We start from the raw sequence: 25,333 nt of genomic DNA, 5'->3' as shown, positions 1-25,333 counted from the left end.
GCACTCAGATCACCCCTCATAGAGAAAGAATCCAAGTTCTGCTCACTACATCAACCCAATGGACGTACGATGCCCTCCCCATCTCATCTCCGCCCCTCTCGTTTCATGGAATCCCTCGCTAACTACCTCATGACGAACCAACAGGCAATATCAACCTTTAGCTTCGGAAACCTGGGCTGGCTCGCGACCCAGGCCGTCCCGCTCATCATATGGCCGCGCTTCATCACCAACCTCCTCCGTCCCGATGACTACCAGTACGCCGCAGGCTGTAAGTCTTCTCCCGCTTCCATCCACCTCGTATGAGCCCCATGAGTTGAGCGACTGACATATCAAACCTTCCAGCTCTCGAGGACTACTTCGCACGCTCCCTAGGCTTCGCCCTCCTGACCCTAGGCCTCCTCGTCGTCACCCTCTCAGGAGCAGTCCCCCTCGCATCAGAGGACCTTAGTAAGATGAAACCTCCTCCCTACCTCCCTCTCCCCTTGTTATCCAAACACCCAAACTCCTAGCCTATACCCAGCTCACACAACTGACCTCCCAAACAGCACCCGCAGGAACAGTCTCCCCCTACGCAAACGCAGCCCTCATCCTCTCCTCCATCCACCACGCCTCGGCCGGCTTCTACTGCTACAGCAGGTGGCTCCGGACGGGCCAGACGGCCTTTGCCCTCGGCTGCCTCGGCAGCGCCGTCTTCGCCGTCTCGGGGCTCTGGTGCCTCATGTTCGCCGGTGACAAGTCGCGCCGCAGCAAGAAGCACGGCTACGACAAGGACACGAGCTCGTTTCCCTTTAAGAATACCGAGTCGTATCGATCCAAGAAGAAGGGTTTGTAAAGGGGAATAGGAAACGAAAAGAGAGAGAGAAAGACTGCAGCTATTGTATATCGAGGGCATTGGCAGTCAACTTAGTGCTGGCGAACAGAGAATGCTAGTAAATAGGCAATGTTGATGTTCCCTTGGCCAAGTTCAAGGGGCCTTGGCTGTCATCCTGTGGTTAAGGTGATATAGAAGAAAAAAGTCATCCTTCACGCTCTACGCCGCCAAAATCACCTTTGTGCTTTGTGAGATGGCGTGTTCGGGGTCTTGTCCAAGGCTAAAGAATCAAAGAAATGATACTGAGAAAAGCAGTCGTATACCGCTTCTTCAAGTGCAAGTTGAGACCCACTCCCTAGTGTACATTTACTCCATGCGCCTATTTCCCTAGTCGCCTTCCTCATGACTCCCGTGATGCATCACCACTAGAGACGTCAATTTGCGCTCTCCATGCTCTCTGCTTCTTGGTGGGATGCTGTAGTAGGCATATTTTCACATCCTCTTGCCAGACGTCTGTCTCCTTTTCCTGCTTCCTTTGATATCATGACAGCCTTGACGAGGGTGCGCAACGCTCTGCTTCCTCTGCTGCTGTCTGTTGTCTTTGGGAGGTTGGACTTGTATCATTTCAGGTAGATGCCTCGGCTGCCTCAGCCGCTTCAAACGCACGCACACCCGTATAGTCCTTCCAGTGCGTTGTGACAAGGTAATACAAAGGCATCACTCAGGCGCAATAGATGTGTGGAACCGGAGATTCGCCCATTCCCGAAGGGACTCCCTCGAATTTGCCGAGGTCGCCGGCCTAGGTCAATCTGTCCAACTAAAACTGGACGCCTGGGTTCCAGGATACCAAGCGCTGACCCTAACTAGCTGCCGCAACTTCGGTGGAGTTGGCTCCATTTGTCAGAGTCGCTTCGGCCTTGTCAGTCTCCTGGGTGTCTGCGTCTTCTCCGTTGGTGGCTGCCTGATTACCTTCTTGGCTCTCCAGCACGCCCGAAAGCTGGACATCTGCTGCGCCAGAAAGGACTGCCTGTCTGCGCTCGTGCCAGTCGACCTCACTCTTGACAACCTGGGAGAAGAGAACCTCCTTCTCGCGCCAAAGGTCCTTGTACTGCTTCTCCCAGTACTTGACCTCTTCCGCCAGCTTAACCGACTCCTCTTGCGCCCACTTGACTTGGAATCTACAGAGCTTGTACAGCCTCTCAAGGGGGATCTTGAGCTCTTCGGAAGTGAAGCCTTGATCTTCAGTCAAGGGAGTAAAGAGGTCGGCAGAGAGCTCGTCGTCGTCAGCTCCGTCATCGATGGCATCATCGTGTCCCGCAGCGTGTGATTGAGGGGTCTTGATGATGATCTTGAGCTTTCCCTTCCCTGTAGGGCCCGCTTGCATCGACTTGGGGACAGGATCGGAGGGACGCAAGGCCTCTGTCTCGTGGACGGTCCGCATGTGCTTAGCGAGAGCATCTGATCTCGTGAATGATCTATCACATTCTGTCTTCAAGTTAGCCGTGTGTCTTCAGCCTCTACAAAGGATGGTCACAAACCTGGTAGATAACAGTAGAAAGGCTTCTCCCTAGTATGACTTCGCATGTGGGCTTTCAAAGCGTAACCGCTGGCGTGCCCCATGCTCTTTCTACTGCATCCAGTCCATTCGCACGTGTATTTCTTCTGCCGGCTTTCGATGTGATCGCTGTGAATATGCTCCACCAATTTATCCATGTTGCCAAAATCGCCCGCGTCGCAGCCTTCCCAGGCACAGGAAGTTACCTGCTCCTGGAAGTCTTCTTCGTCGAGTTTGGCGTTGATGGGAGAGCTGGGAATGTCGCCAGACGTGTCCGAAGACACGTCCGACATACCCTCCAAGGGGTCCGGCTCGGGTACAGCTTCTGGTTCGGGTTCCGCGACCACCGCGGGAGACGTTGTCGAGGCTGCGCCCAGCTTTTGGCGTTTCGAGGGACGAAGGAGCGATTCATCCTCGTAGTCGTGGACCTCCTCCTCCTCGGAGGTATCGTTGTGGTCCGATGTGAGGGGTGAGTCGGGCGGTGTTGAGTCTCCGCGAGCCATGTTGGGCTGTTGAATGATGGAAACCTAGCACTTCGAAAGATGCAGCAATGAATGGGTGTGGATTGCCCGGTGATCAAATGTAAGAATTATCGTTGCGAGAGGAAAAGAGATGGGAGGTCGATATGATGAGGAACAAGCTATGCGCTGCTGTCGTAGATGGGATGATGAATTGATTGGGAGTAGCCAGCGGGATGCAGGTCAATCGCTAGAAAAATCACATCCGCCTCGTTCTTGACAACTTTAATGATGTTTGCGCCTGGGCTCAATCCTCAGGGTGTCGCGACAAGCAGCGCGGCTTACGGAGCTCATCTTGTGGGTCCACTTACCAAGCCAACTCTGCCAGGTGTCAAAGGCGCCATCCATCAATTGGCAGTGGAAGCCAGCTGTCAACGTAGAATGACGGCCATTTCCCCCTGGCCAGTTGGTGCCTGGCACCCGCAGGCAGTGACCACAACCAGGCACACAGAGGCAAGCCGCACACAGGCACCCACCCGGGCTCACCCCCTGCAACTGTGACTCGGGGGTCTTGTGGAAAACAAAATAAAGTGACTTTGTTTAACCCCTCCCCCACCATAAACACCCCCGACATACACTCATTTTGCGCATTCGCTGCCACCTTGCTCCCAGCTTTTCCAACACTCCTTGCTTATCAACAAATCCATCATGGCGACCACGCGCAAGGTGTTCTCTCTTGAGGGAAAGGGTCTCAAGCTCGATACTGGTGCCGACCTTGAGCCCCACATCGCCGACTTGCGCTCGACCGACGTCGAGGAGGTCAGGTTCCTGGGAAACACCCTGGGAGTCGGTGCTTGCAAGCTCCTTGGTGAGGTCCTGGCCACCAAGAAGAACCTCCAGGTAGGCGAACGAGAGTTTCCAACACATGTATGACCATCCACTGACCAAGAGTGACCAGTCCGCCGACCTCTCTGACATCTTCACCGGCCGTCTCCTGAGCGAAATCCCTGAGGCCCTGTCCTCCCTCCTCACGTCTATTCTCAACCTCCCCAAGCTGACGACGATCAACCTTAACGACAATGCCTTTGGTATCAACACGCAGGCCCCGGTCGTCGCTTTCTTGGCTGCCCACGTGCCCCTTCAGCACCTTTACCTGAACAACAACGGCCTCGGCCCCCATGCTGGTATTCTGGTGGCTGATGCGCTCTCTGAGTTGCACGCCAAGAAGGAGGCGGCGAGAAAGGAAGGCAAGGAGGTCCCGTACCTCGAGACTGTCATTTGCGGTCGCAACCGTCTGGAGAACGGCAGCATGCAGGCCTGGGCCAAGGTCTACAGCCTTCACAACAAGATCAAGGAGATCAGGATGATCCAGAACGGTATTCGCCAGGAGGGAATCAGCCACCTTATTAGCGAGGGCTTGAAGACTGCGACCGAACTGCGCATCCTCGATCTCCAGGACAATACCTTTACCATCAACGGTGCCAAGGCACTTGCCGGTGTCCTTCCCAACCTGACAAGCCTGCAAGAGCTCGGCCTCAACGATGCCTACCTAACGCCCAAGGGCACCAAGGTTGTCGCCAAGTCTCTTGCTAAGGGCAAGCAGGACAAGTTGGAGACACTTCGCCTGGCTTTCAACGACATCACCCCCAAGGCACTGGAGAGCATCGCCAGCGTCGTTACTGAGTCTCTGCCTGCCTTGAAGAAGGTTGAGCTTAACGGCAACAAGGTCGAAGAGGAGGACCCCTCCATCATCGCCATCCGCGAGTTCCTCGAGGAGCGCAAGGAGAAGATTGGCGGCGATATTGTTGATGAGGACGCCTGGGGACTCGACAGCCTTAGCGACCTCGAGGGAGAGGACTCTGACGAGGAGGAGGAAGAGGAATCCGAGGAGGAAGAGGAGCTGGCTGCCGAGAAGGAGGCCGAGATCCTCACCAAGGAGGCTGAGGAGGCCCAGGAGGAGCCCACTGTCCAGCTCAAGGACAAGGAGGTGGACGATCTGGCCAAGAAGCTGGCCAAGACGGAGATTTAAGAGATGTATGGAAACATTTTCTTTGGCTTACAGGTTTAGATGACGGAACGCAAGAGGAATGACCCCCCCATTATACAGGAGTGAGGAGACAGAGACGATACCCCCCCAAAATTACACTTCATCCCAACCAGTCTTTGCCGTGGCTATTACATGCAGATCATCATCTGACCGACAGGACTTTGATTATTTGCCGGTGCAAAATTTTTTTACATCATTCTCCTGGGTTTTAAGGTCTGTCGCAATACAGGTGGCATGTCCGGGGTAGTACCAATCGCCATGGTCACTCCACGATCACCCCACGAAGCCGGCATCCATGGGGATACCAGATCACAAGATCAACGAAATGGAATCGCGTGAGCTTGAATCGTAGTATATAGTATAAAAAGGACTGCAATTTTGGATTGATAGTTGCAACGATAGAATAAATTCACGAACAAATATAGTAAACAAAAACCTTGAACGAATAAATACATCACACAAACGAATCCAACCTACCTACCCATCTGAGGCCAATAATCATGGACTACCTCTTCAAAACCACAGACTCGGTCATCGAGATACTATGGGACGTTGCGCTAGCCTTCTTCATCGTCCGGATCGCACTATCGTACTTCTTCTTCACCTTTACCACGACAACGCTGCTCTCATGGATCGTATATACATATCGCCAGTACTTACGACTGCCCATCGTCTCCGACCAGCAGCAGCAGCATCAGCAGCAGTACCTCACAACGTCACAAACCGAGCTTTTCATCCTGCCGCTTCTACACACCGTGATAGGCCTCGTCGTTGCGCGGTACGTCGTGGCGGTCTACGACGTGCCGCGCGTGGCGTGGTTCCGGCTTGCGATCGGAGGTCTGGCGGCGGCGTTCTTGGCTGGCGCGGAGGCGGCGTTTGGGCTGATCCTGTCTGCGTTTTGGCACGAAGGAGGAGAGCACGGAAGGGACTGCTGGATTTCGGAGAGTATGAATGGATGGGTGATGGTCACGGCGATGCTTGGCGGGTTAGCCGCCTTTGCGGTGATGCCTGCGGCGTTGATGTGGTTCGAGAGGGCCGAGAAGGGTCCGGCTTCTGCTGAAAGGGCTGAGGGAGGGGGAGATGGGGATGCAGGGGCTTGATGGGCAAAGGGAGCTTGAGGGCGGGGAATCCCGAGCCAGGGAGTGAAAAGTCGGAGAAGCCCTATGGGTGAATATCGAAACCGGGATGCCGGTGTTGTAATGGATTGGTGTTCACAATGTCAAGGAAAGGGAGCCTTATTGTCTAACGTTTGGAAAGGGAGACATGGCTGAAGAAGAACCATCAGGGGAAAAGGGACTTTGTTGGAGTCTTTGGTGGCCCTGCGTGAGAGTTTGAGTCTTGAGTCTTGAAGATATTCGCCATGGGGGCTCTGTGGTTGGCTCGTTCGACGTTGGAGTTGAAATTACAATGTATCCCAAAATCATTGCCTTTGCTTCAGTCCTAGGTCCTTGTCACTGAGACTGTAAGACCAGACTATTGGATACTTGATTCTCTTGGATCGGTTGGAACCTCAAAGATAAGAAGAGCCTCCAAAAAATTGGTAGAAAATCAGGCACGTCAGCCGAGACATTGTTCTCAGGGGTGGCGCAGCGTTTTTTTGGGGCTGGTCAGCCATGTATTGGCGTGTAAGCCAGGGCGGGTAGATTTTGTAATCTCTGGAATGTTGCGGCCTTTCTACCTAAGTTAAGGTACCCTTTCGAAAAGTTTTACACCCTCGTGGTGTTGACTTGCCCTTGGATCCTGCTTGCTTGAGTCTATGGAGAGCTACAATGGTGCTCTGAGAATATCCAATACATGAATGAAAGATCATCAGGACACGGTTACAACAGAACGGCTGATGGGGAAAAGCATTCGATCTTAGGTACCTACGAGGTAAGGTAGTTGAGGCGGGATCGGATGACAGCTGTCAGCGGGCAGGGTACATCGGGCGCTCCCGCTGCGGTGCTGCTGGAAAGTGGCAGGGTTTCCATTCTTCAGCGTGGCCACCTCCCCCGGGAAAAGCGGGGCATATCCCGGAACCTCCAGGTTACGAATACATCTGCCGTCTGCGCCTGTCCGACTACCATTCGTAACACACCTCGATCCAACCCCGCGGCTCTCTCTCTCGTTTTCTCGCAACACTTGAACAGCATCCAATCTTTCAGTAATAGAGACATGTGCTATGTCCAAGGCTGTAAAACTGACTAGCGCTTGCCAACGGGCTTCACACGTAAAGGATTCTGTCCAATGCTTGGGATATAACCTAGTGGATTGGGCGAATTTCCTCGAAACTCCAATCAGAAGGTCTTGTCGCCAGATGTCTTCAATTTTCAAGTCTCATCGAAACATAATCTACCACGATCAAAAGTTGAAATTAGGAGAAAGAAAAGCTGCTCCAGTCGTATTCTCTCCTTTCCTGTCTCCAGCCAGATCAGTGAACTAGAGTTGGTAGACTTTGATGGGTGTCTTTCCGGGAAACGTGTGCCGAAAGTCTCATGTTCCCTTTGTCTTTTTCTTTTCCAGCCCATGTTGCAGATGTTCCCTGGCTGGGGCCCTGTGGCCCTGGCTGGGATCCAGAACTCCGGGGTGGAGGTTTCTCATTCCTACTCGTGGTAGTCGACCGCGATGTCAAGGGGGGCTGTTCACAAGGCCATTCCACCAACTCCATCACCACCACATCCTCCTCCTCCCATTCCAATGCCTCCAATACTGGTTTCTAGCATCACTTGGAAAGGTCTTGGAGGTTGGTGAAACTCACACCACCAGACTCTAGTCATTCCTCGTCATGAAGCATCCACGCCATACCCCTCCATCATCGGAGACCCCTCCCCCCCCTCCGGACAGTCAGTCAACGAGAACTCTTCAGAAAGGGAAAGGGAGGCTCAAATAATCCCGACGGAGACCCAGAAACAATAAGAAGAGCTTCTTGTCTTCGCACCAACCCGTCCTGACTTTGCTCCTCCCTTTTCCCCCTGTCGATCAAGCAAGGTTAAATCCAGCCTTCTCAATCCACCGAAAGCTAAAGCAGTCTCGCCCACCATGGTCGGATCAAATCTCCTCCTACCTCTCCTCGCCGCCCTGGCATCCATCGCCGGAGCGGTACCAGTAAACGAGCGCCGCTCCGTCCGCCCGACGTGCGGAAAGCCGGGAACGGTGGTGTCCACCACCCAAGTCACGATACCCTCCTCCCAGGCGGCGACAGCAGCGCCCACGAGTCCGCCCGCGGTGTCACTTCCTTCAGTCATCACCACCCTCTCCTCCTTTCTCACTTCTTCTCGTCTTGCCTCGTCGACTTCGGCGGGGGTGCCTGGCGTTTCCTCATCGACGGTGAGAACTTCGGCGGCGATCTCTTCGGCTTCTACTGTGCCGTCTTCTTTGTCAACTGTGCGAGTGTCCAGCACGGGCGTCGTCTCTCCTCCTGCCACAGGCACAGGAACCCCGGCATCGGGATACAGGAATGTGTTGTACTTCACAAATTGGTACGTTAAAAGTCGCCCCTACAACTGCAACGAAACCCTAGGTATGCCTCCGTGCTAACTTCTACCTCAGGGGCGTCTATGGGGCAAACTACCAACCAGCAGACATTCCCGCAGATAAGGTGACGCACTTGCTCTACTCCTTTGCCGACATTCAAACAGACGGTACAGTGTAAGTTGCTCCCCAAGCCACCAGAACTAGGAAAGCCGTAAGACCAGAGCAAGCTAACACCAAAGGGAACAAACAGAGTCTCGTCAGACCCCTATTCAGACACGCAACGCCAGTACTCTGGCGACGACAACCAAGCAGGCAACGCCTACGGCTGCGTCAAGCAGCTCTACGCCCTCAAGAAGCAGAACCGCCAGCTCAAGCTCGTCCTCTCCATCGGCGGATGGACCTGGTCCAGCAAGTTCCCCGCCGTGGCCGCCTCGGACACGGCTCGTAAGCAGTTTGCTTCCTCTGCGATCAAGCTCATGATCGACTGGGGTTTCGACGGGTAAGAAGAATCATACATACAAACACATATACACACTTGTGCATGCCTTTGGCTAACAAAGCCCCCCCCTTTTCGCAGTCTCGACATTGACTGGGAATACCCAGCCAGCGACACGGAAGCAACAAACTTCGTCGCCCTCCTCAAGGAAGTCCGCTCCCAGCTCGATGCCTACGCCGCGGCCAACGCACCGGGGTACCACTTCGCCCTCACAATCGCCTGCCCCGCGGGCCCCTCGCACTACAAGCAGATGAACCTCCGCGGCATGGACCCCTACGTCGACGCCTGGCACCTCATGGCCTACGACTACGCCGGCTCCTGGGACACCACGACGGGCCACCAGGCCAACCTCTACCAGAACCCGTCCAACCCGACGGCGACCAAATTCGACACCCAGACCGCGCTGGCGTACTACCTCTCCCAGGGCATCGCCTCCAATAAAGTCGTCCTCGGCCTGCCGCTGTACGGCCGCTCCTTTGAGAACACGGCCAACGGCGTCGGGCTGCCGTACTCGGGCGTCGGGACGGGCTCCATCGAGCCGGGCGTGTGGCACTACAAGGTCCTCCCCAAGGCCGGCGCCGTCGAGGTCTACGACTCGACGGCGGGTGCGCTGTACAGCTACGATAGTTCGACAAAGGAGCTCATCAGCTACGACAACCCGGCGAGCGCGGGCGTCAAGGCCCAGTACCTGCTCGACAACAAGCTCGGCGGCGCCGTCTTCTGGGAAGCCGCTGGTGATCGCAAGGGCGAGGGGAGTCTTGTGGGTGTGTTGGCGAGCAAGATGGGCAAGCTGGATTCGAACCAGAATCTGTTGAGCTACCCCAACAGTCAGTATGCCAACATTAAGAGCAACCTGACGTAGAAAGGGGGGCTCTGGGTAGGTGGAAGTTATTTGTTTTTTCTTTCAAATTTGTTTTAGGGCAGTTTATCAGAGGCGTTGGTTTGCGTTATGTTGCATTTCTTGATGGGATATGACTTATAACGAAGTCTTGGGACACGGGTTTCTAGCGATGCATATGAGATACGGCCCAATGAGGTCAATGAATTAGACGGCAAAATTCAAACTTTCACCGAGTTATCATAGAGTACTTTGATTGTGATTGTGATGATTGGCCCAACAGTCATTGGACTGTTCTGCATTGGAAATTGACCAAAGTCACCGTTGAGTAGCCATAGCATTCACGTGGAAACCAACCTACCTCTTGATCAGTTCAGCTCCCTCAGGCGACAGCTGGGTCGCTGAAACTAGTCAAGGACTTAGTGGGACTTTTGTAATGCAACTCAACGGGCGCACAAAAGAAGAAACATGAGCGGAAGTATGCCGAACGGTCGAGCACTACCTACGGGACTGGAGAGTGTAGTCATCGGACCCGAACGCTCTATCCACAACTGCCGACAGCCCTGGCTCAAGGCTCCAGTGCAAAGGTCGAGTGGGCTACCAACGCCGTGCGTTTTACGACGACTGCATGGCGATCGCCCATGAGGAGCTTCCAGGGGCTTGGCTCAGCGCTTCGGCAGGAGCCGAGGACTGTATGAGTTTAGTGCTGATGGGAGGGGGCGAATAATCGGTGATTTGGGGTTTGACGGGGTCGCTGTAACTGGGTTAGTTGGGCCCCAAGGACCGCCTACTGGCTCGATCCAATGGCCTAGAGTTTGTTGTTGGTTCTCCATTTGAGCCTTGCAGGGTGCGGTAGAAGTTTGAATAGACTTCTGTGCTCAGTTGGACTGTCGAACCGCGTTGCTGGCCTTGCCGTTCGACGAATAATCAAGGCCTTGGTCCAACGTGAGGTTCCTAAAGGAAAGGGCTCGTCCCACCGAGGAAAGACTCGAGAGTGAAAGTGCCCCCCTCACCGTTGGAGACCGGGGAGGATGCCGAGGCTGGCCGATGAATGGGCCGTCAATCCCAGAACAGTCCGTGGGAAAACTGCCGACCTGGAGATGGGATGACGACGGGGATGGGTGGCCGTCGTCACGATGGAAGTCGTCTTGAGAAGTTCAGATGGTTTTACGTTCTTCGGCGCTGAGTCGCTGACAAATCGAGGAAGAGAAGGTAAAATGGGAGTCGGAATACGACTGGTACTCGGCGATAGAGTCTCAGGTTCTCCTCATGGTTATGAGCCCAGGAAGTGATTATAGCTTGGGCACATGTGCCGTTCCGTCAACTAGATGAGTCACACGGCCAGCGACCAGGAAAAAGCGCACAAGAGTACCGATGACACCCTTGTCGGCGTACGAGGAGGGGCAATTCGCGGTTGCGGAGGCAGCGGAGCACCCGAGGAGATCGGCAGAGGAGTTGGTTATCATATTTAGGCTACCGTGTATTCCTACGCACTTGAATGCTTGTGTAACTGGTGCAGGTCAGAGTGGCTGCTGGGCGTAAGCGTTCGAGATGAGGTTGATGTTGTCTGGTTTGCTGGTGTTGTTCGAGGTCCAGAGCAGCAGCCAATATTGGATCGGAACGACGAGCCTGGGGAATTGGGGGGACTTGAGGTTGACGTCAAAAGGAAAGGATTCCTATTGGAGGGTTACATTGATAGACGGGCTATTCATCAAGTGGGGTGTTCTTTCTTTGACTCCAAGCCTCCAAGCCACCCCGCTTTCGTCATCAGCTCAGCTGGCGGACCGTGAGGTACCTTGCCCTGCCATGCTTGATTTCCTCTCCGCCAAATTCCAGCTCTTGATTGAGAGCAATATTGCAATTTTTCGGCCCAGACTTGCTTCCATCTTTTGTGCGCGGGGTGATGGAGACAATGGTGTTGCTTAGTGACTGTCTCTCTCTTCATGACTCGAACCTTTTGCAGATAACCTACCCACAGTAAGGTGCGGTACTGCGTAAGTACCCAATGTCTTGTTCCCATATCTCTTGCGTGTAAGCCGTTTATACACAACAAGAATAAGACCGGTGTTGATCTAGCCTAAGGTAAGCCAAGGTCACTGACCCATGGTAAGCCGGTTAGAAGCATCGTGCATGAGTTTGCATTATTCCGCATACCCCGTAAGCTTTTACAGAATGACTCTTGCGCTGTGCTGAATCTCTAACATGGCAACGTCAACCAAGGTTTCCAGACCAAAGACTGGATGGTCGTCGCTGACAGCGGTCCACTCTTAATTCCGTTAAGTCCGTCGCAGGTCCAGAATGCGGTTTTGAGCCGCTAGCACTCTAAGTTATTCAGGGTTCCATCCCAGCCAAGAAATCGCTGGAGACTCCCGACACCGAGCTTGGGGACTAGGTTTATCTTTTTTTTACGGAGTACCTAGGTAGGTATTGAAGTGCGCTTCGGGTTCCCTACTTGCTTACGGAATATGTAGTACCTGTATGCAGGGACGCAACGCAGCTCGGATAGAAGCATGTAAGAGGCATGTACCTAACGTCTTTGGACCTAGGACGTGTGGGCACCAGGGAGGGGTGTGACCGCTACCCGAATTATCCATCGCCCAATCCTCTTCAAATGTATCCGAATGAACTGTGAGATATGCGAGTGTCGGCAACCCACCACAACTCGAGAGTTCAGGACTTGCCAGGTGTGCTATGCCACCCTTGTCTGCGTTGCATCTTAGCGCCATCTGGACAGGGTTAGCTGTGAGTAGGCATCAACACACGCGTATGTAAGCCGTCCTGATCAGCAGAACCTCCAATGCGGCTACATTGCGGGACGAGAGGAGGGGAGCAGGTAGGAAGGAAAGAGGAGGGAGACGAAGGAACATTGAGGTGGTGGCGGGTCTCTCTCTTCCCTTCACCCCCTTACGTACCTATCCACCCCTGCCTGTCGTTCGCTGATCATGCTGATGGCGACCTGCGGATGCTGTTCATGATTTTGTCGAATCTTTCGAGTGCGATAGTATCCGTAGCAATCTCGACTCTTCCCCTCCATCCTCTCTCTTGCTTGACCTTTGCTCGCCCACCCCGCAAGTCGCGCAACTGCTGCAGACGTTACACGGCAATCTCTCGACTTGGACTTTTCTCAATTCGTGGCTTGGTCATCATTCCATTTTCTTCCTTCGCGCAGAGTCTAGTATAGGGCAAAAGTACCCCCAAGTGGTGAGTCTTGACTTGCTTGGGCGTTTAGGTTGTGTGGTCGCGGACCATTCGAATCCTTCCCTTGCCCCAACCCGAACCACCAAAAGCTGACGCCGCCGCCAAAGACGCGATCGCAACCTTCCGACACTTCGCCTTTCTTTCGCCATCTTGTCGTTACGTTAACTTGCGCTACCGCTTTCCGACACTTGCCACAAACATCTGCGGCATATCGAGTTCTACCCTGCATTGCGCCCGCATCCTAACTTTGGTGCCTCGACACCGACCCTATCTTGGAGACCCCTGCGCATTGCGGAACCTCCCACCGACTACCATCTCCAATTGCTCCCTATCTTGTATCCGTACACGGGTCGACCGATCCGATTTACGATTGCCGTTGCCTGCCAGAGCCTGTGGCAAGATTGCGCTTCTACTCTGGCGTCTTATCACACTGCGACACTGTCAGCAGCCTCGACATCTAGCTGCCTTGCAACCCTCGCCCTATGCGAAGTAACGAGCTTCCCAAGCAGACGCCGACTTTTGAGGCGAAACCACGGTCATTGGTCCTACTCCAAGACTTCGGACTGCGACCAACGAACTTCGAGTAGCGCATTTCTGAAGGCCGGACGGTCACATTACTTGCGCTTCATACACTTGGCCGGGCCTTGTTGAAGTACTCGGCCACTGCATCAACCTGCCGAGACTGCTCCTCCAGGTTTAGGCTGCCTACGGTCTGGCCGTTGTCAACGTTCCAGTGGCTGAATTTGTACACTCGTCCTGAGTGTCTGACAGCCAACCAGTCGAGCCTTTTACTCTTGCTTCGCCGTATAAGGGATCTTTCTCGGCCGGTGCCATCACTGGTTCCGAAACGAAGAGTATACACCCGCGTGTGTTGTACTAGATAGGACCTCGAGCCCGGAGCACGATTTCATATCCGTGGAAACTATCGCCAGAGGTCTTTCGCGACCCATCTACCTGTTCCACGGATTCTGTTGCCATCATGACTCCCACACCACCGTCTACGACACCCTCCTCGGGATCAGGTCGGTCACCCGAGGAGCAGTTTCGAGTCGTGAGGAAGAGGAACAGAGTACCTCTCAGCTGCTATCCGTGTCGAACTAGGAAGTGAGTGCCCGATGAATGTCCCATTTCGACTCAACTCGCTAACTTGCTTCACAGATTGTGAGAAACGCTTTACGACCCATATTCCAAACGTAAACTGACCATTTTGTAGGAAATGTGACAGAGGTCACCCGTGCAGTAATTGTGTGAAGCGTGAGGGTGGTGATGCGTCCTCATGTTCATACGCAACCCCTGCCACTCGTAAAAAGAACCAAAGTCAAGGCTCTTCGAGCCCCGATGACATGCAGAACCGTATTGACCGTTTAGAAGGCCTAGTTTTGTCTTTGATGCACGGAGGTGCTACTATTGATCCTTCTACCGCAGCAGCAGCGGCCGCCGTGACAGGCGCCTCGACGACCAAATCGAATACTGACAGCACACCTACCTCGGCCAAGATCGATCCCGAAGACGAGACGCAAATGCGAGACGACGACGAAGACAGTGATCCTGACGGCGAGCTGGCGACATCTTTGGGCGTATTGAAGGTCGACTCAGATAAGGGCAAGTCAATGTACATTGGCCAGGAGCACTGGCATACGATATTGGCAGACATATCCGAAGTCAAGACATATTTTGCGAATCACAAGAAGGATTTGGAAAAGAGCTATGAAAAGGTCATGATGTCGAAACCGGCCAGCGCCAGAGAAGGACCCACGTTTCTGCTTGGAGCCGCGCCAGCTACTGAGATCGAATTGCGAGCGGAACTGCCACCCAAATCGGCCGTCCTCGCGCTCTGCTCCAGATATTTCAATTCGATGGATAATGCGGTTAACATCATTCACGCGCCGACATTCCAGCAACAACTTCGAGCCCACTGGCAAGATCCGTCCAAAACGCCCATCATGTGGCTTGGGTTGCTCTACTCGATCTTGTGTCTTGCTATGCTGAGCTACCACAAGGTGGGGGACGAACCGCCGGAGTGGAAGGGCCGGACGCTGGACCTGGCGTCCGAATACCGATTACGCACCGTCCAGTGCCTGATTGCGGCCGATTACACCAAGCCGGTGGAATACACTGTGGAGACGATGCTTCTTTATGTGTTTGGAGAGTACTCTTCAAGATGGGACGCTGATCTGGGGCTGTGGCTGATCGTGTCCTTGCTCACAAGAGTTGCATTCAGAATGGGATACCACCGCGATGCAAAGTGGTTCCCGACGATTACGCCATTTCAAGCAGTGAGTTGCAGTGTTCCAGATATCCCTGGGCAAGCAAGTGTTAACATGGCTTACTAGGAAATGAGACGGCGTACGTGGGCATTGGTGAGGATGGCCGACGTGGTGTTCTCACACCAAGTTTCGCTGCCTTCCATGATCTATGGTCATGACTGTGACACTCAGTTGCCGAACAACATCTTTGACGAGGAATTCGGCCCCAACACCAAAGTTTTGCCTCCTTCACGGCCAAAGACGGAGCCCACTCCGATTGCATACATGATTGCCAAATCCAAGCTGTGTAACGAAATGGGCGACATCTTGCAGGCCACCAACCGTGTGGGCAGGCAACTACCGTATGACGAAATTCTGCGGTTCGATGCTCGGCTTCGAGAGATCAACGACGAGATTCCGCCTCATCTTAAGGTTGCAGCCTTGGAAGGTTCACACGACCCCGTCACTTTGATCATCGCGAGGTTCAACATCAACGTGCTCTACCTCAAGATCCTCTGTCTGTTGCACAAAAAAGTACGTGCCGCGAGCTCGGACAAACCCGCGATATGCCTACTCGCGCAGGAGTGCAGTAGAAGCGGCTCTAGAGACGTTGCGGCATTTGGTTACCCTCGACAGAGAATCACAGCCTAGCGGCAGACTTCGATCTTTGAGGTGGTTCGTGAACTCGATAGCAACCAAGGACTTCCTTCTGCCTGCCATGTTGGTTGCGCTTGACCTCCACCACGACCGGGTTGCGGAAACGAGCGATGACCGTAGGGCGTCAGAGTCGGCCATGTTCTGGACCCCAGAGCAGCGAATGGAGATGCTTAGCAACCTGGAGCGCACCAAGGAAATCTGGCAAGGGCTTGCGGACGGGTCGATGGAGGCTTTCAAGGCATCCAAGGTCTTGGATATTATTCTGGAGAAGATCAAGGGCCCCAATCCTGAATCAGAGATCTTCAAGAACGAGGGGTTCCCGGGTTTTGAGACAAACCCGGAAATGCAATCGGACCACAATGCGGCAATGACTCTGGGCATGCTCTCTGGTGGCATGACGCCAAACACGGCAGCCGCGCTTGAAAGCAGTATGCAGAGTACGAACTCGTTTAGCGGCATGGACTTTGGAGTATCGTTGCCGATGACGGGCCCAGGCATGACGCCAAACTTCCAGGGCGACATTGGCATGAACAACGCGGGGTCTCCGTTCTCGATGTTTACAAACTTCGAGTCTGGCGGAGATTTCCCCGCCAACTTCGACTGGGTATGTTGCGAATTCCGCCAATGGCATGATGATATGGTGACTGACAATGGGCTAGAACGCATTTGAGACGTATACGCAGAACGCGAACTGGGCAGCCGACACAGGATTTGGGCAGATCTATCCAGGTCAATCCTCGCCAGAAACAGACGGCACCGGGATGCCGTTTGGCAACGCCAACGGCGGCATGGCAGGCTAAGGATGTGTTAAAGGCCCGAAGCGCGGGGGAGAGCAGTGGAATTCTGAGGGAGGTAATGTGACGATGAGATCAATGACAGAATCAGGAAGGCCTGAGCGATTGGTTCGTTCAGGTGCACAAAATGGGGAACTAGGCATACTCACCTCCGCATTAGGCTCGGCATGGTAGGATAGAAAGATGATTCCAGATATTTAGGACATTTGAAAAATACAATACCCTGCTCCCTTTTTTACACGTGCTTATTGTTCTACCTTAGACAAGTTACACGTGCCAGAGAGATGGGAAGGTAAATCGTGGAGACTCCGCCTTGAGGTGACATTGGATGAACCGCGAGTGTGGTGGTTGGCCACATGGACGGGATGACAGGTCCCAAAGCGGGCGTGGGGAGGTGGCCGTCCGGCGTGGCATTCGGCGCCCATGCCGGCGGTATGCACAGGATTCGGTCCGTCCCTGACACCATGTGCGACGGCTGAGGTGGGCGGGCGGAGGTTTGACGGAGGTGATGGTGGTGAGTGAGTGAACGAACGAGCGAGTGATGTCCTGCAGATGCTGCTAGCAGCAACTCTCTTTTCCCTCAGGTTTTCCCCGCGCCGTGCCTTGCGTCAGGTCCAAAACGTCAAAGTGAAATATGAACCCCGTGCCTGCAGCTTGTGAAGGAGCAATGCGGGGGGGGGATCTTGGCTTGCGCGTATTGGTGGGGATAACTGGTAAAGGCAGGAACAGGAACACTCGCGCGGCGTTAGGGACATGGCACGCCGCACTCTGCACCACGGGATCTTTGGGTCGTTAGTTGATGGTTCACCCCAAGCACCCGTGGACGCGGCGACGCGCGGGCACTGTCCACTTGACGTCGCCGAGTCATGTCGCCAGGCAGGTAATCTGTCTGTCCAGTACTTTTCTTTTATCTGGGCTGTAATTAATGAAAAGCATAAGCAAGTGATGGCGCGCCTTCTTATTACCCTTTTAGCTGCCGATACGCGCCGGCGAAAGCGAGGTATGAACATTAGTGAACAATAGCGCGCAGTAGGTACGAAAAATAGAAAGAGAAAGAAAGAGCAAAAGTAAAGTTTGCTGTTTGGTATCAAGATCAGCAACGGCATCACTTCTTCGGTCTTGGCAACGGCCCCCTTAAGCTTTCCAAGTTTCCATCTCATTTCTCGGCCATTGCTTAACTTTTTTCTTCTTCTCTCAACCACCCAAAGCAACCTCAACTCCGCTCTTTCTCCTGTTTCCCATCTCGGACCTCTGAACCCCTCTCCCCCCCTTCGCTTAAAGCCTTGACAACCACAACGAGCAGAAAGAAGAAGAAGAAGACCCCGGCGGTAGTTGTTGACTTGGCCTTTTCGGACCTTGGCAACACCGATACATCACTTTACCAGTCTCTAGGAAAGTCCCAAATACCCCGTTTGGTAGCGGCATCCCGGAGCGGTGAGTGATGGGATAACCCCGCTGATAGGGCCGATCGTGCCTACCTACCCCAGTTAATACGACCCCCCCTTTCACAGCCGCCTTCTTGAAGAAAAATCGAAAGAAGGAGGTGGGGGCGGGCGTCCGCTCAAGAACTTCTCCACGGGACCTTGCCCTGTTGACCTTCTCCCGTCCCCGGTCCCGGATTTGGGAAACTGCTAAGAAGGAGAGAGAGAGAGAGAGAGAGAGGCAGAGGGAAGGGAAACTCGTATTCTTTCTCTCTTTTCCCTTTAGTTCAAAAGTCAAGTTGGTTCCTGGTTCCTGGTAAGTTTTTTTTCTTAGGCGAGGAACTAGGACTCGGCTTCACTCTCCTTGAGACTTCCACCATCTATCTCTCTCTCTCCATAGTCCACCAACGATTATTCGATCATCATTATCCGAACCTTACCGCCATCGACTACCTGGCAGCGAGAGAGTCAGAGACCGAGGGTATCACTATCCTTTCGGATAGAAGACAGCCTGATTGGCTTATCCAACATCGCGCCCCGGCCCCTGAGGACCCCGAAAAAGAGCCAAACGTCGCTTGTTCCGCTGACTACGGCTTCGGGGGTAAGTCACCTTACTCAATCTCCGCTGTAGCTCATCTCTTATAATCTGTTAAGCTTTCGCAAGCCGGCCCAGCGCCCCGGTTTCCTTCGACGCACATCAGCAGCATCCCAACGGGCGGCTGAACCGCAAGTCTCGCCTACGCTATCTCAAAGCATCGCACTCTTGCCGCCGCCCTATTCCGTCGCCCTATTCGGCTCTGGGGGGATCCCCTGCTCCAGATCCTGCTAGCCCCGAGGAAGGCTTGAGAGCGCAGACCGGGCATGGGGCCGACCGTCTAATCTTGTCAGAAAAAAGTTCAGACTGAAGGTCGCCAAGAAGTCTATCCGATTACTCGTTGCTGTTCTAAGCCCGTTTTGGGTTTAAGGTTGAAGGGGAGAAAACGAACATATAAGTTACGACTTGGACGCCTTTGACGAAGTTTCACGCTTTCTTTTCGCTGTTTAGACTTGTTCTGTACACTCTTTTTTTGTTTGTTGTTTCGTCACTTTTCTTTACTTTCTTTTCCTGTTTAGTCTCTTTTCTTTCTTTCCTCGAATATCGGTTACTCTCTCTCTCTCTCTCTCGCGGCAAACCCGAAGGCCTGCGGAAACGATGAAGGCTCCCACGACGTGGTCGATCCTGGCGGCGGCCGCCGCTCTGCACCAAGGCGCCGTCTCGGCACTGAGCGCGGCGGAATGGCGGTCCCAGACGATATACCAGGTCATGACGGACCGATTCGCGCGGACGGACGGGTCGACGACGGCGAGGTGCGAAATGTCGGAGCAGACGTACTGTGGTGGTTCGTGGTTGGGCATTGCGCAGCAGTTGGATTACATTCAGGGTCTTGGTGCGACGGCTATCTGGATTTCGCCCTTTGTGAAGAATGTCCAGGGCAAATCCCGTGACGGGTGAGTTGATCCCTTTTCCCTTGCAGTCGTTATGAGTTGAGGTATGGGGAGTTGTGCTGTCATGAGAGTTGATAAGAAACTCCAAACGGCATGCTCGACCCAGCCTATAAACATAGGAAAACTGTGACTAACACAACGTTAGCGAATCGTACCATGGCTACTGGGCGCAGGACATCTGGGAGGTTAACCCTCGCTTCGGCACCGCCGAGGATCTCATCTTCCTCGCCAATGCCATCCACGCCCGTGGTATGTATCTCATGGCTGACGTTGTCACGAACCACATGGCCTGGCTCGGTCCCGGCAACACGGTCGACTACTCCATCTATCGCCCCTTTTCCAACGCCTCGGCCTACCACACGCCGCCTTGCGTCATCGACTATTCCAACCAGGACTCGGTCGAGAGATGTTGGCAGGGTACCGACGCCGCCTCGTTGCCGGATCTACGCACCGAGGACCCACGCGTGCGCCAGGTCTTCAACGCCTGGATCAAGCGCGAAGTCAGCCGCTTCGGCTTCGATGGCCTGCGACTCGACAGCGCGAAGCACGTCGAGCCGTCCTTCTGGCCAGCGTTCGAGGCCTCGGCCGGCGTCGCCGCCTTTGGCGAGGTCTTCCACGGCGATCCAGTCTACGTGGCCCCGTACCAGGACGTCATGAGCGGTGTGATGAACTACCCCGTGTACTACTGGCTTACCCAGGCCTTCCAGTCGACGACGGGCAGCATCTGGAACCTTTCCAATGGCATCAAGACGCTCATCGCAACGGCGCGTGACCTGACGCTGTACGGGGGCTTCCTCGAGAACCACGACCAGCCTCGCTTCCTGAACCACACCTCGGACCGCACTCTCCTCAAGAACGCGCTGACCTTCAGTCTCCTTATGGACGGCATTCCCATCATCTACCAGGGTCTGGAGCAGGGGTTCAGCGGTGGTGAGACACCGTACAACCGCGAAGCGCTGTGGCAGACGGGGTTCAACACGCAGTCAGAGCTGTATCTCTGGATCTCCAAGTTCGTGTCCCTGCGCTCGACGCTGGCGGCGCTGGATGGCGGGTACCTCTTTTACAAGTCCCAGCCCATCCACACGGACGACCACACCATTGCCATGCGCAAGGGCTTCGACGACGGGCAGGTGGTGAGCGTCTACTCCAACGTCGGCACCAACCGCACCTACAGCGTGTCTTTGGCACAGGAAGACACGGGTTTCCGGCCGTGCAAGTTGATCCTCGAGGTCGTTCAGTGCCGACCCTACGTGACGGATGCGACAGGCGTGCTGAAGGCGACGAGCGGGAGCGGGGAGCCGCTCGTGTTTGTTCCGGCAGACAAGGTCATGGGGACGGGTATCTGCGCAGGTGGCATAGGCAAGCGTCCTCCTCCTCCCCCTCCCCCTCGTCGTCACAAGCCTTCTCCTCCACCTCCCCCTCCCTCTGGGACATCCACCGCAACTGCTGCCCGCTTCTCTACTACGCGCCTCGCTGTTGAGAGTACCGATTATAACTTAGATTCTATAGGACGTTTTAATAACATCACTTTGTCGCCTTGCCTGACATCCCAGCTTTGATACGTGTTCCGAAAATTCGAAACTAAAAGAAACAGCAGACTTCACATGCCGAAAAAAAAAACCCCCAAAGGACGAAAACAACAAAATCAAACACCCGACCAAACAGCAACAAGTCTTTTTTTTCACAACTCTCACTCAGCAGCTTACTTTCCTAGGAACATTAGTATGTAGTTATTTTGTGTATTCCTTTTCGACCTTTCCTCCTTCGCCTTTGGTGTTGGACTTGTATTTTGGTGGGCAAGCGACTGGGCGGGAAGCCCAGGGGGAATTATTCACTTCTTTGCTCTAAATGGTTGGTAATTCAGGATAGCCCGAGGACACACACTCGAGGCATCCGTATACCCGCAAGACCACCTTTAGGCGTACATAGTTTGTGTGTCGTTTTTTTGCGGCCCCGAACATAACTTTACAGCAATGAACATATGGGAGCTCTACACTTGTAGAAGCCGCGGTTTTCACTCTCACAACTTTGTTGCGCTAGAATAGGTACTGAGACTGGTGATATATTCGTGTGATTCATATCCCTACCCGATGCTGCCACCCAAATTGTAATGATATATACAAGAAGTTGAAAAAGTTGAAGAAAAAGAAGAAGAAGAAGAAGAAACGATACCGAGTCCAGCTCCGGAGTATCGATGGCATGATTTATGCCAGCCCGAAAGCCCCCTTGGCCCTAGCCCAGTACGCGACACGATCCTCGGTGCCTGAGGTGCCGATACAGTCCATGTAGAGGGTGAACCCCTTTACCGTGCCGGCAGCGAGGTTCTCCCTGACGTCGGCGTCGCACTGCGTAGTGAGGAACCAGGCGGCGGAGCCCCAGGTGTAGTCGTCGGGCAAGACGAGCTCGAGGATCTGGTTCTTCTTGTCGTCGGTGAGGGTGTTTCCATCCGTGACGCCGCCCGCGATTTCTGTGGCTTTATCCTTGAGCTCCGGGATCGAGAGGGCGTATAAGAGGTTATACCCCGCCATTTGGAGGTTGCGGGTCCCTTGCCCGGGGCGGCCTGGTTCGGGGAAGTGGTTTCTGTTGTAGCGGAAGTCGCCGGTTTCAAAGGCCATTAGGGAGAGGAGGGCGGCCATTTCGCCCTTTGTCGTGACGTTGTATTTTTGAAAGGCTTGGGGCAGGTAGGATGCTACGTGGGCTGCTGTTGCGCATTCGTCTGCAAAGGAGGTTACGCCGTCGCACGAGGTTGATTTGGGGGCTGTTGTGGCGATGATGGATGTTGCGTTGAGGGGGGCGTCTTCGTTGGCGCGGTGGGTTAGGATTATCGGTTTGGCGAGGGTGGAGGTGAGGAGGAGGGAGAGGGGAGGAGGGTGGTGAGGAGCATTTTGGGTGAGTTGTGGATGTGGTGTTGTTGGTGTTGTGATGTGATGATGTTGGTGTGAGGTGGGTTGTAAGTGGTGTAAGAGGAGGATGGATCTTGTGTGAGGTCAAGAAGAGAAAGCGTTGGATGGCGATGATGCTGATCGTGAACCGTGATATAAGAAGCGAAAGGTTACACTCGTTATAAGAGAAAGGTTTAAGAACGAAACAAAGACCAGAGTGCAGAGTACAGAGCCGCAGCAGGTGGGACAACGATCGTAAGGTGGCAGAGTGAGTGACACAGTCAGATCAGAAAAAGAAGCGAAGGACTGATGAGAGAGAAAGAGAGAGAGAAAGAGGCAGGGAAGAGGGAGGTGTTTGTCTTATTTTGGGAACCCCGGGAAAGGAACCAAAGGATCAAATGAACCGGGCTAGGATCTGTGGGTTTTGAACAGTCCCGCCCCTGGGTACAGCATCTTTGACGCGGCTCACTAAAGCCTGAAGGTGAGGTGGTCATGCGCGCGTGCCGTGTAGACTTCTTCTTAGTCGAAAAAAAAATGCAGGAAACGAGAGCCAGTTGCCTTGCTCGTTCGGAGTTCCCTTGAGGAGGTCCCTTGGCGGAGAGAAGGGTGATCTTCACCGTCGCCTCCGCGCGCTTGCGCCAGTAAGATTTGCAGCTTTCCTGCCCACAAGGGATGGCCCCTGTTCAAAAACTTACTGTACTACAGCTATCCGCATATTCGGCAGAAAAGCCATCTAACGAAGTAAACTTTTTGAACGAGTTTGTGAGGGGGGTTTTTCCCAGGATAGGGGATCAAAGAAGGGATGGACAATTGTAGGGATGCGCTCCGTTAGCCAGAGATCTTCGGCGAGGCCTCTGCGAGGTGGCCATGGTGAAACGAAACAGGGGCCAAGCCTACCCCCCGTCGACATGTCAAAAAGATGCAGCTGCGCGGTAGTGATTGGCTGAGGGGCTGCGGCTGATGGTGCGGAGCTCACGATGTTGCCTCCTCCCCGGCTCGGGGGAATTTGGAGGGGCAATTGGGTGATGCCGTTGCTGCCAAAAGGGCGGCAGAGTGAAATGCCTTAAGGAGGCTGGCTGGCTGGTGCATGTTTTCCCTTGTTGAGTTGGTCCCGTCACCTGTCGTGTAAGTCTTGTGGGGTTATTTGGCGAACGACATGGACTGAGGAACGCAAGTTGCCGCGGCAGTTTGCACGCTTTCCGAAACCTATGGCAAACATTTTTGTCTACTTGGGGCAGCAAGACTTGCTGTCATCCTGTCTTTCATAGCAAGAGTCAGGGGGGGCAGTCCTAGAAAGGCGCTCGTGTACTCTGCACTGTTGCAGATAGACTGGCGCGAGAGATGATGATCCGTCTTGGTTCATGCGCCTTGGACGGCCAGCCTTACTAAGGACTGGGGTGTGTTACTGTAGTACCTATGTAAAGTATACTACCCGTACTGGCGGCCTGGAAATGTACCCGGAATCAAGGTTAATTTTGGCAGAGAGCATGACAAAGACCCTGTGGAGTCTTTGTCCGTGTTCAAGACTTTTGATTGCGAAAGAAAATGCACACAATGGCAGCAGGGAATCTTTGAACTCTAGTGAACATGGGCGCTGAGTGAGATGTTGAAGCGAAGGATTTCGAGTCCGATGAACTGCCCTGTTCAAAGCCCCTTCCTTGTCAACTGCAGCCACAATGCTGCCCTTGGCTATCTGACTAAGCAATTCCCCGGTCTCCACTCTACGCACAGCATATGGACCAATGAGAATGTGTGTCTGGCCTAGTGACCATCAGCGCCAAAGTGGTCGTCGGCTCCTCAGCCCGTTGAAGCTCCGCGACCGCGACAAATCAATCACTCAATTCTCCTCTCGTCGCGACTAATTCAGCCTCGACTCAACCGCGCCGCATCGACTCAACCACAGAATCCGACACCCACGCGCGCCTCCGCGCAAATAACAACCACACACACACACACACACACACACACACACACACACACACACACACACACCTTTGACGAACAAGACCATGGGCGAGAACCAAGCGAATGCCGCCAACACGGCGCAAGGCCCGGCTCCGACAATGCAAATGTATAGAGAGGAACAAGTCCGCCTGCGCCAGATGCTGGACAAGAGGGCAGTGATTGCCAGGAAGCTCGCCACCATCGAGGCCGACATTGAGCAGAAGGAGACGGCCTACCTCGACAGCACGCCGAACGGTAACATCATTGCCGGCTTCGACAACTACATCAAGGGCTCCGGCGCGGCCGCCCAGCGGCGCAAAGCTGGCGCCACGGAGCAGAACCGCGTCTTTTCACGGAGTTCGGTGTCGTATCGTCCTGGCAGTGTACGTCTCTCGATTCGCAGATGGCACTCCCAAGGACTAGCAACTGATGTAATAACCTTGTAGGAAGCCACGACACCTGGCTCGACTCCCGCTTCGCATGCGCCGACTCCCTTGTCGACGTCCTTCAAGGACGGCGGCGGCTCCAACCACGCGACGCCAACCTCCGCGACGGCATCGAAATCCGGCAAGAAGAATAAGAAACAGACAGAGGAGGACAGCGACCACGACTCGCAAGCGCCGAATAAGAAGCGCATCAACTTTGGCGCTGGACGCAAGTGAGGAAATCTCGGTTACAACAGGCTCCATCCCATCGCGTTGGATGAATCGGCACAGAATGATGTTACGAACTGTTTTTTCTTGGGATTAAGGTAATTTCATTTTGCGTATTGCTGAGGTAACTTCTTTCTGCGTCACAGCGATTGCAATCTTCGTAGGCTCCCAAGGACGTCTTGCGATTGTGACGTTTGGAACCAAGGAGGCTACTACCCAGCATCGCTTACTTTGGGACTTATATGTATACAGTTCACGCCTAGCAACAAGTGTAGAAAGCTTGGCCTTGAAGGCAAAAATGTTGGCGGGAGTTGAGGAGTTCAGGAACCACGATACCCTAAAGGGCTTTCCAACAGAAAAGCTCATCCCAGTCACAAAGTGTTGGGCAATACATT

The 25,333-nt window shown here is 54.0% G+C and overlaps 8 protein-coding genes across 8 annotated transcripts; 6 read left to right on the top strand and 2 right to left on the bottom strand.

The window, feature by feature from the left end:
• Nucleotides 1-129: 129 nt before the first annotated feature.
• Nucleotides 130-832, top strand: N0V96_002444 (uncharacterized protein; the record flags this gene model as incomplete). The annotated part of the gene is made up of 3 exons (XM_053187515.1): nucleotides 130-268; nucleotides 343-447; nucleotides 546-832. The coding sequence occupies 3 exons, from the start codon at nucleotides 130-132 to the stop codon at nucleotides 830-832; spliced, it is 531 nt and encodes a 176-aa protein (XP_053055019.1).
• An 838-nt stretch (nucleotides 833-1,670) lies between these two features.
• N0V96_002443 (uncharacterized protein) lies at nucleotides 1,671-2,869 on the bottom strand (the record flags this gene model as incomplete). Its single annotated transcript, XM_065756527.1, has 3 exons — nucleotides 1,671-2,296; nucleotides 2,350-2,378; nucleotides 2,463-2,869. 3 exons carry the CDS (start codon nucleotides 2,867-2,869, stop codon nucleotides 1,671-1,673), a joined length of 1,062 nt encoding a protein of 353 aa, XP_065614896.1.
• A 663-nt stretch (nucleotides 2,870-3,532) lies between these two features.
• On the top strand, nucleotides 3,533-4,853 carry rna1 (Ran GAP Rna1; the record flags this gene model as incomplete). The annotated part of the gene is made up of 2 exons (XM_053187517.2): nucleotides 3,533-3,724; nucleotides 3,783-4,853. The coding sequence occupies 2 exons, from the start codon at nucleotides 3,533-3,535 to the stop codon at nucleotides 4,851-4,853; spliced, it is 1,263 nt and encodes a 420-aa protein (XP_053055021.2).
• Nucleotides 4,854-7,889: 3,036 nt separating this feature from the next.
• CHT4_2 (Chitinase 4) lies at nucleotides 7,890-9,682 on the top strand (the record flags this gene model as incomplete). The annotated part of the gene is made up of 4 exons (XM_053187518.1): nucleotides 7,890-8,329; nucleotides 8,400-8,498; nucleotides 8,575-8,823; nucleotides 8,902-9,682. 4 exons carry the CDS (start codon nucleotides 7,890-7,892, stop codon nucleotides 9,680-9,682), a joined length of 1,569 nt encoding a protein of 522 aa, XP_053055022.1.
• Nucleotides 9,683-13,835: 4,153 nt separating this feature from the next.
• N0V96_002440 (uncharacterized protein) lies at nucleotides 13,836-16,559 on the top strand (the record flags this gene model as incomplete). Its single annotated transcript, XM_065756526.1, has 5 exons — nucleotides 13,836-13,960; nucleotides 14,070-15,132; nucleotides 15,190-15,636; nucleotides 15,749-16,363; nucleotides 16,419-16,559. 5 exons carry the CDS (start codon nucleotides 13,836-13,838, stop codon nucleotides 16,557-16,559), a joined length of 2,391 nt encoding a protein of 796 aa, XP_065614895.1.
• A 2,607-nt stretch (nucleotides 16,560-19,166) lies between these two features.
• On the top strand, nucleotides 19,167-20,978 carry N0V96_002439 (uncharacterized protein; the record flags this gene model as incomplete). The annotated part of the gene is made up of 3 exons (XM_065756525.1): nucleotides 19,167-19,462; nucleotides 19,605-20,765; nucleotides 20,969-20,978. 3 exons carry the CDS (start codon nucleotides 19,167-19,169, stop codon nucleotides 20,976-20,978), a joined length of 1,467 nt encoding a protein of 488 aa, XP_065614894.1.
• Nucleotides 20,979-21,663: 685 nt separating this feature from the next.
• N0V96_002438 (uncharacterized protein) lies at nucleotides 21,664-22,095 on the bottom strand (the record flags this gene model as incomplete). Its single annotated transcript, XM_053187521.2, has 1 exon — nucleotides 21,664-22,095. The coding sequence occupies one exon, from the start codon at nucleotides 22,093-22,095 to the stop codon at nucleotides 21,664-21,666; it is 432 nt and encodes a 143-aa protein (XP_053055025.2).
• A 2,255-nt stretch (nucleotides 22,096-24,350) lies between these two features.
• N0V96_002437 (uncharacterized protein) lies at nucleotides 24,351-24,947 on the top strand (the record flags this gene model as incomplete). The annotated part of the gene is made up of 2 exons (XM_053187522.2): nucleotides 24,351-24,668; nucleotides 24,732-24,947. The coding sequence occupies 2 exons, from the start codon at nucleotides 24,351-24,353 to the stop codon at nucleotides 24,945-24,947; spliced, it is 534 nt and encodes a 177-aa protein (XP_053055026.1).
• Between the last annotated feature and the right edge of the window lie 386 nt (nucleotides 24,948-25,333).

This window comes from Colletotrichum fioriniae (genome assembly GCF_027942845.1).
Source record: "Colletotrichum fioriniae strain IMI 355084 chromosome Unknown scaffold_2, whole genome shotgun sequence".
Lineage (NCBI taxonomy): Eukaryota > Fungi > Ascomycota > Sordariomycetes > Glomerellales > Glomerellaceae > Colletotrichum > Colletotrichum fioriniae.
This window is presented reverse-complemented; position numbering and strand designations above follow the sequence as displayed.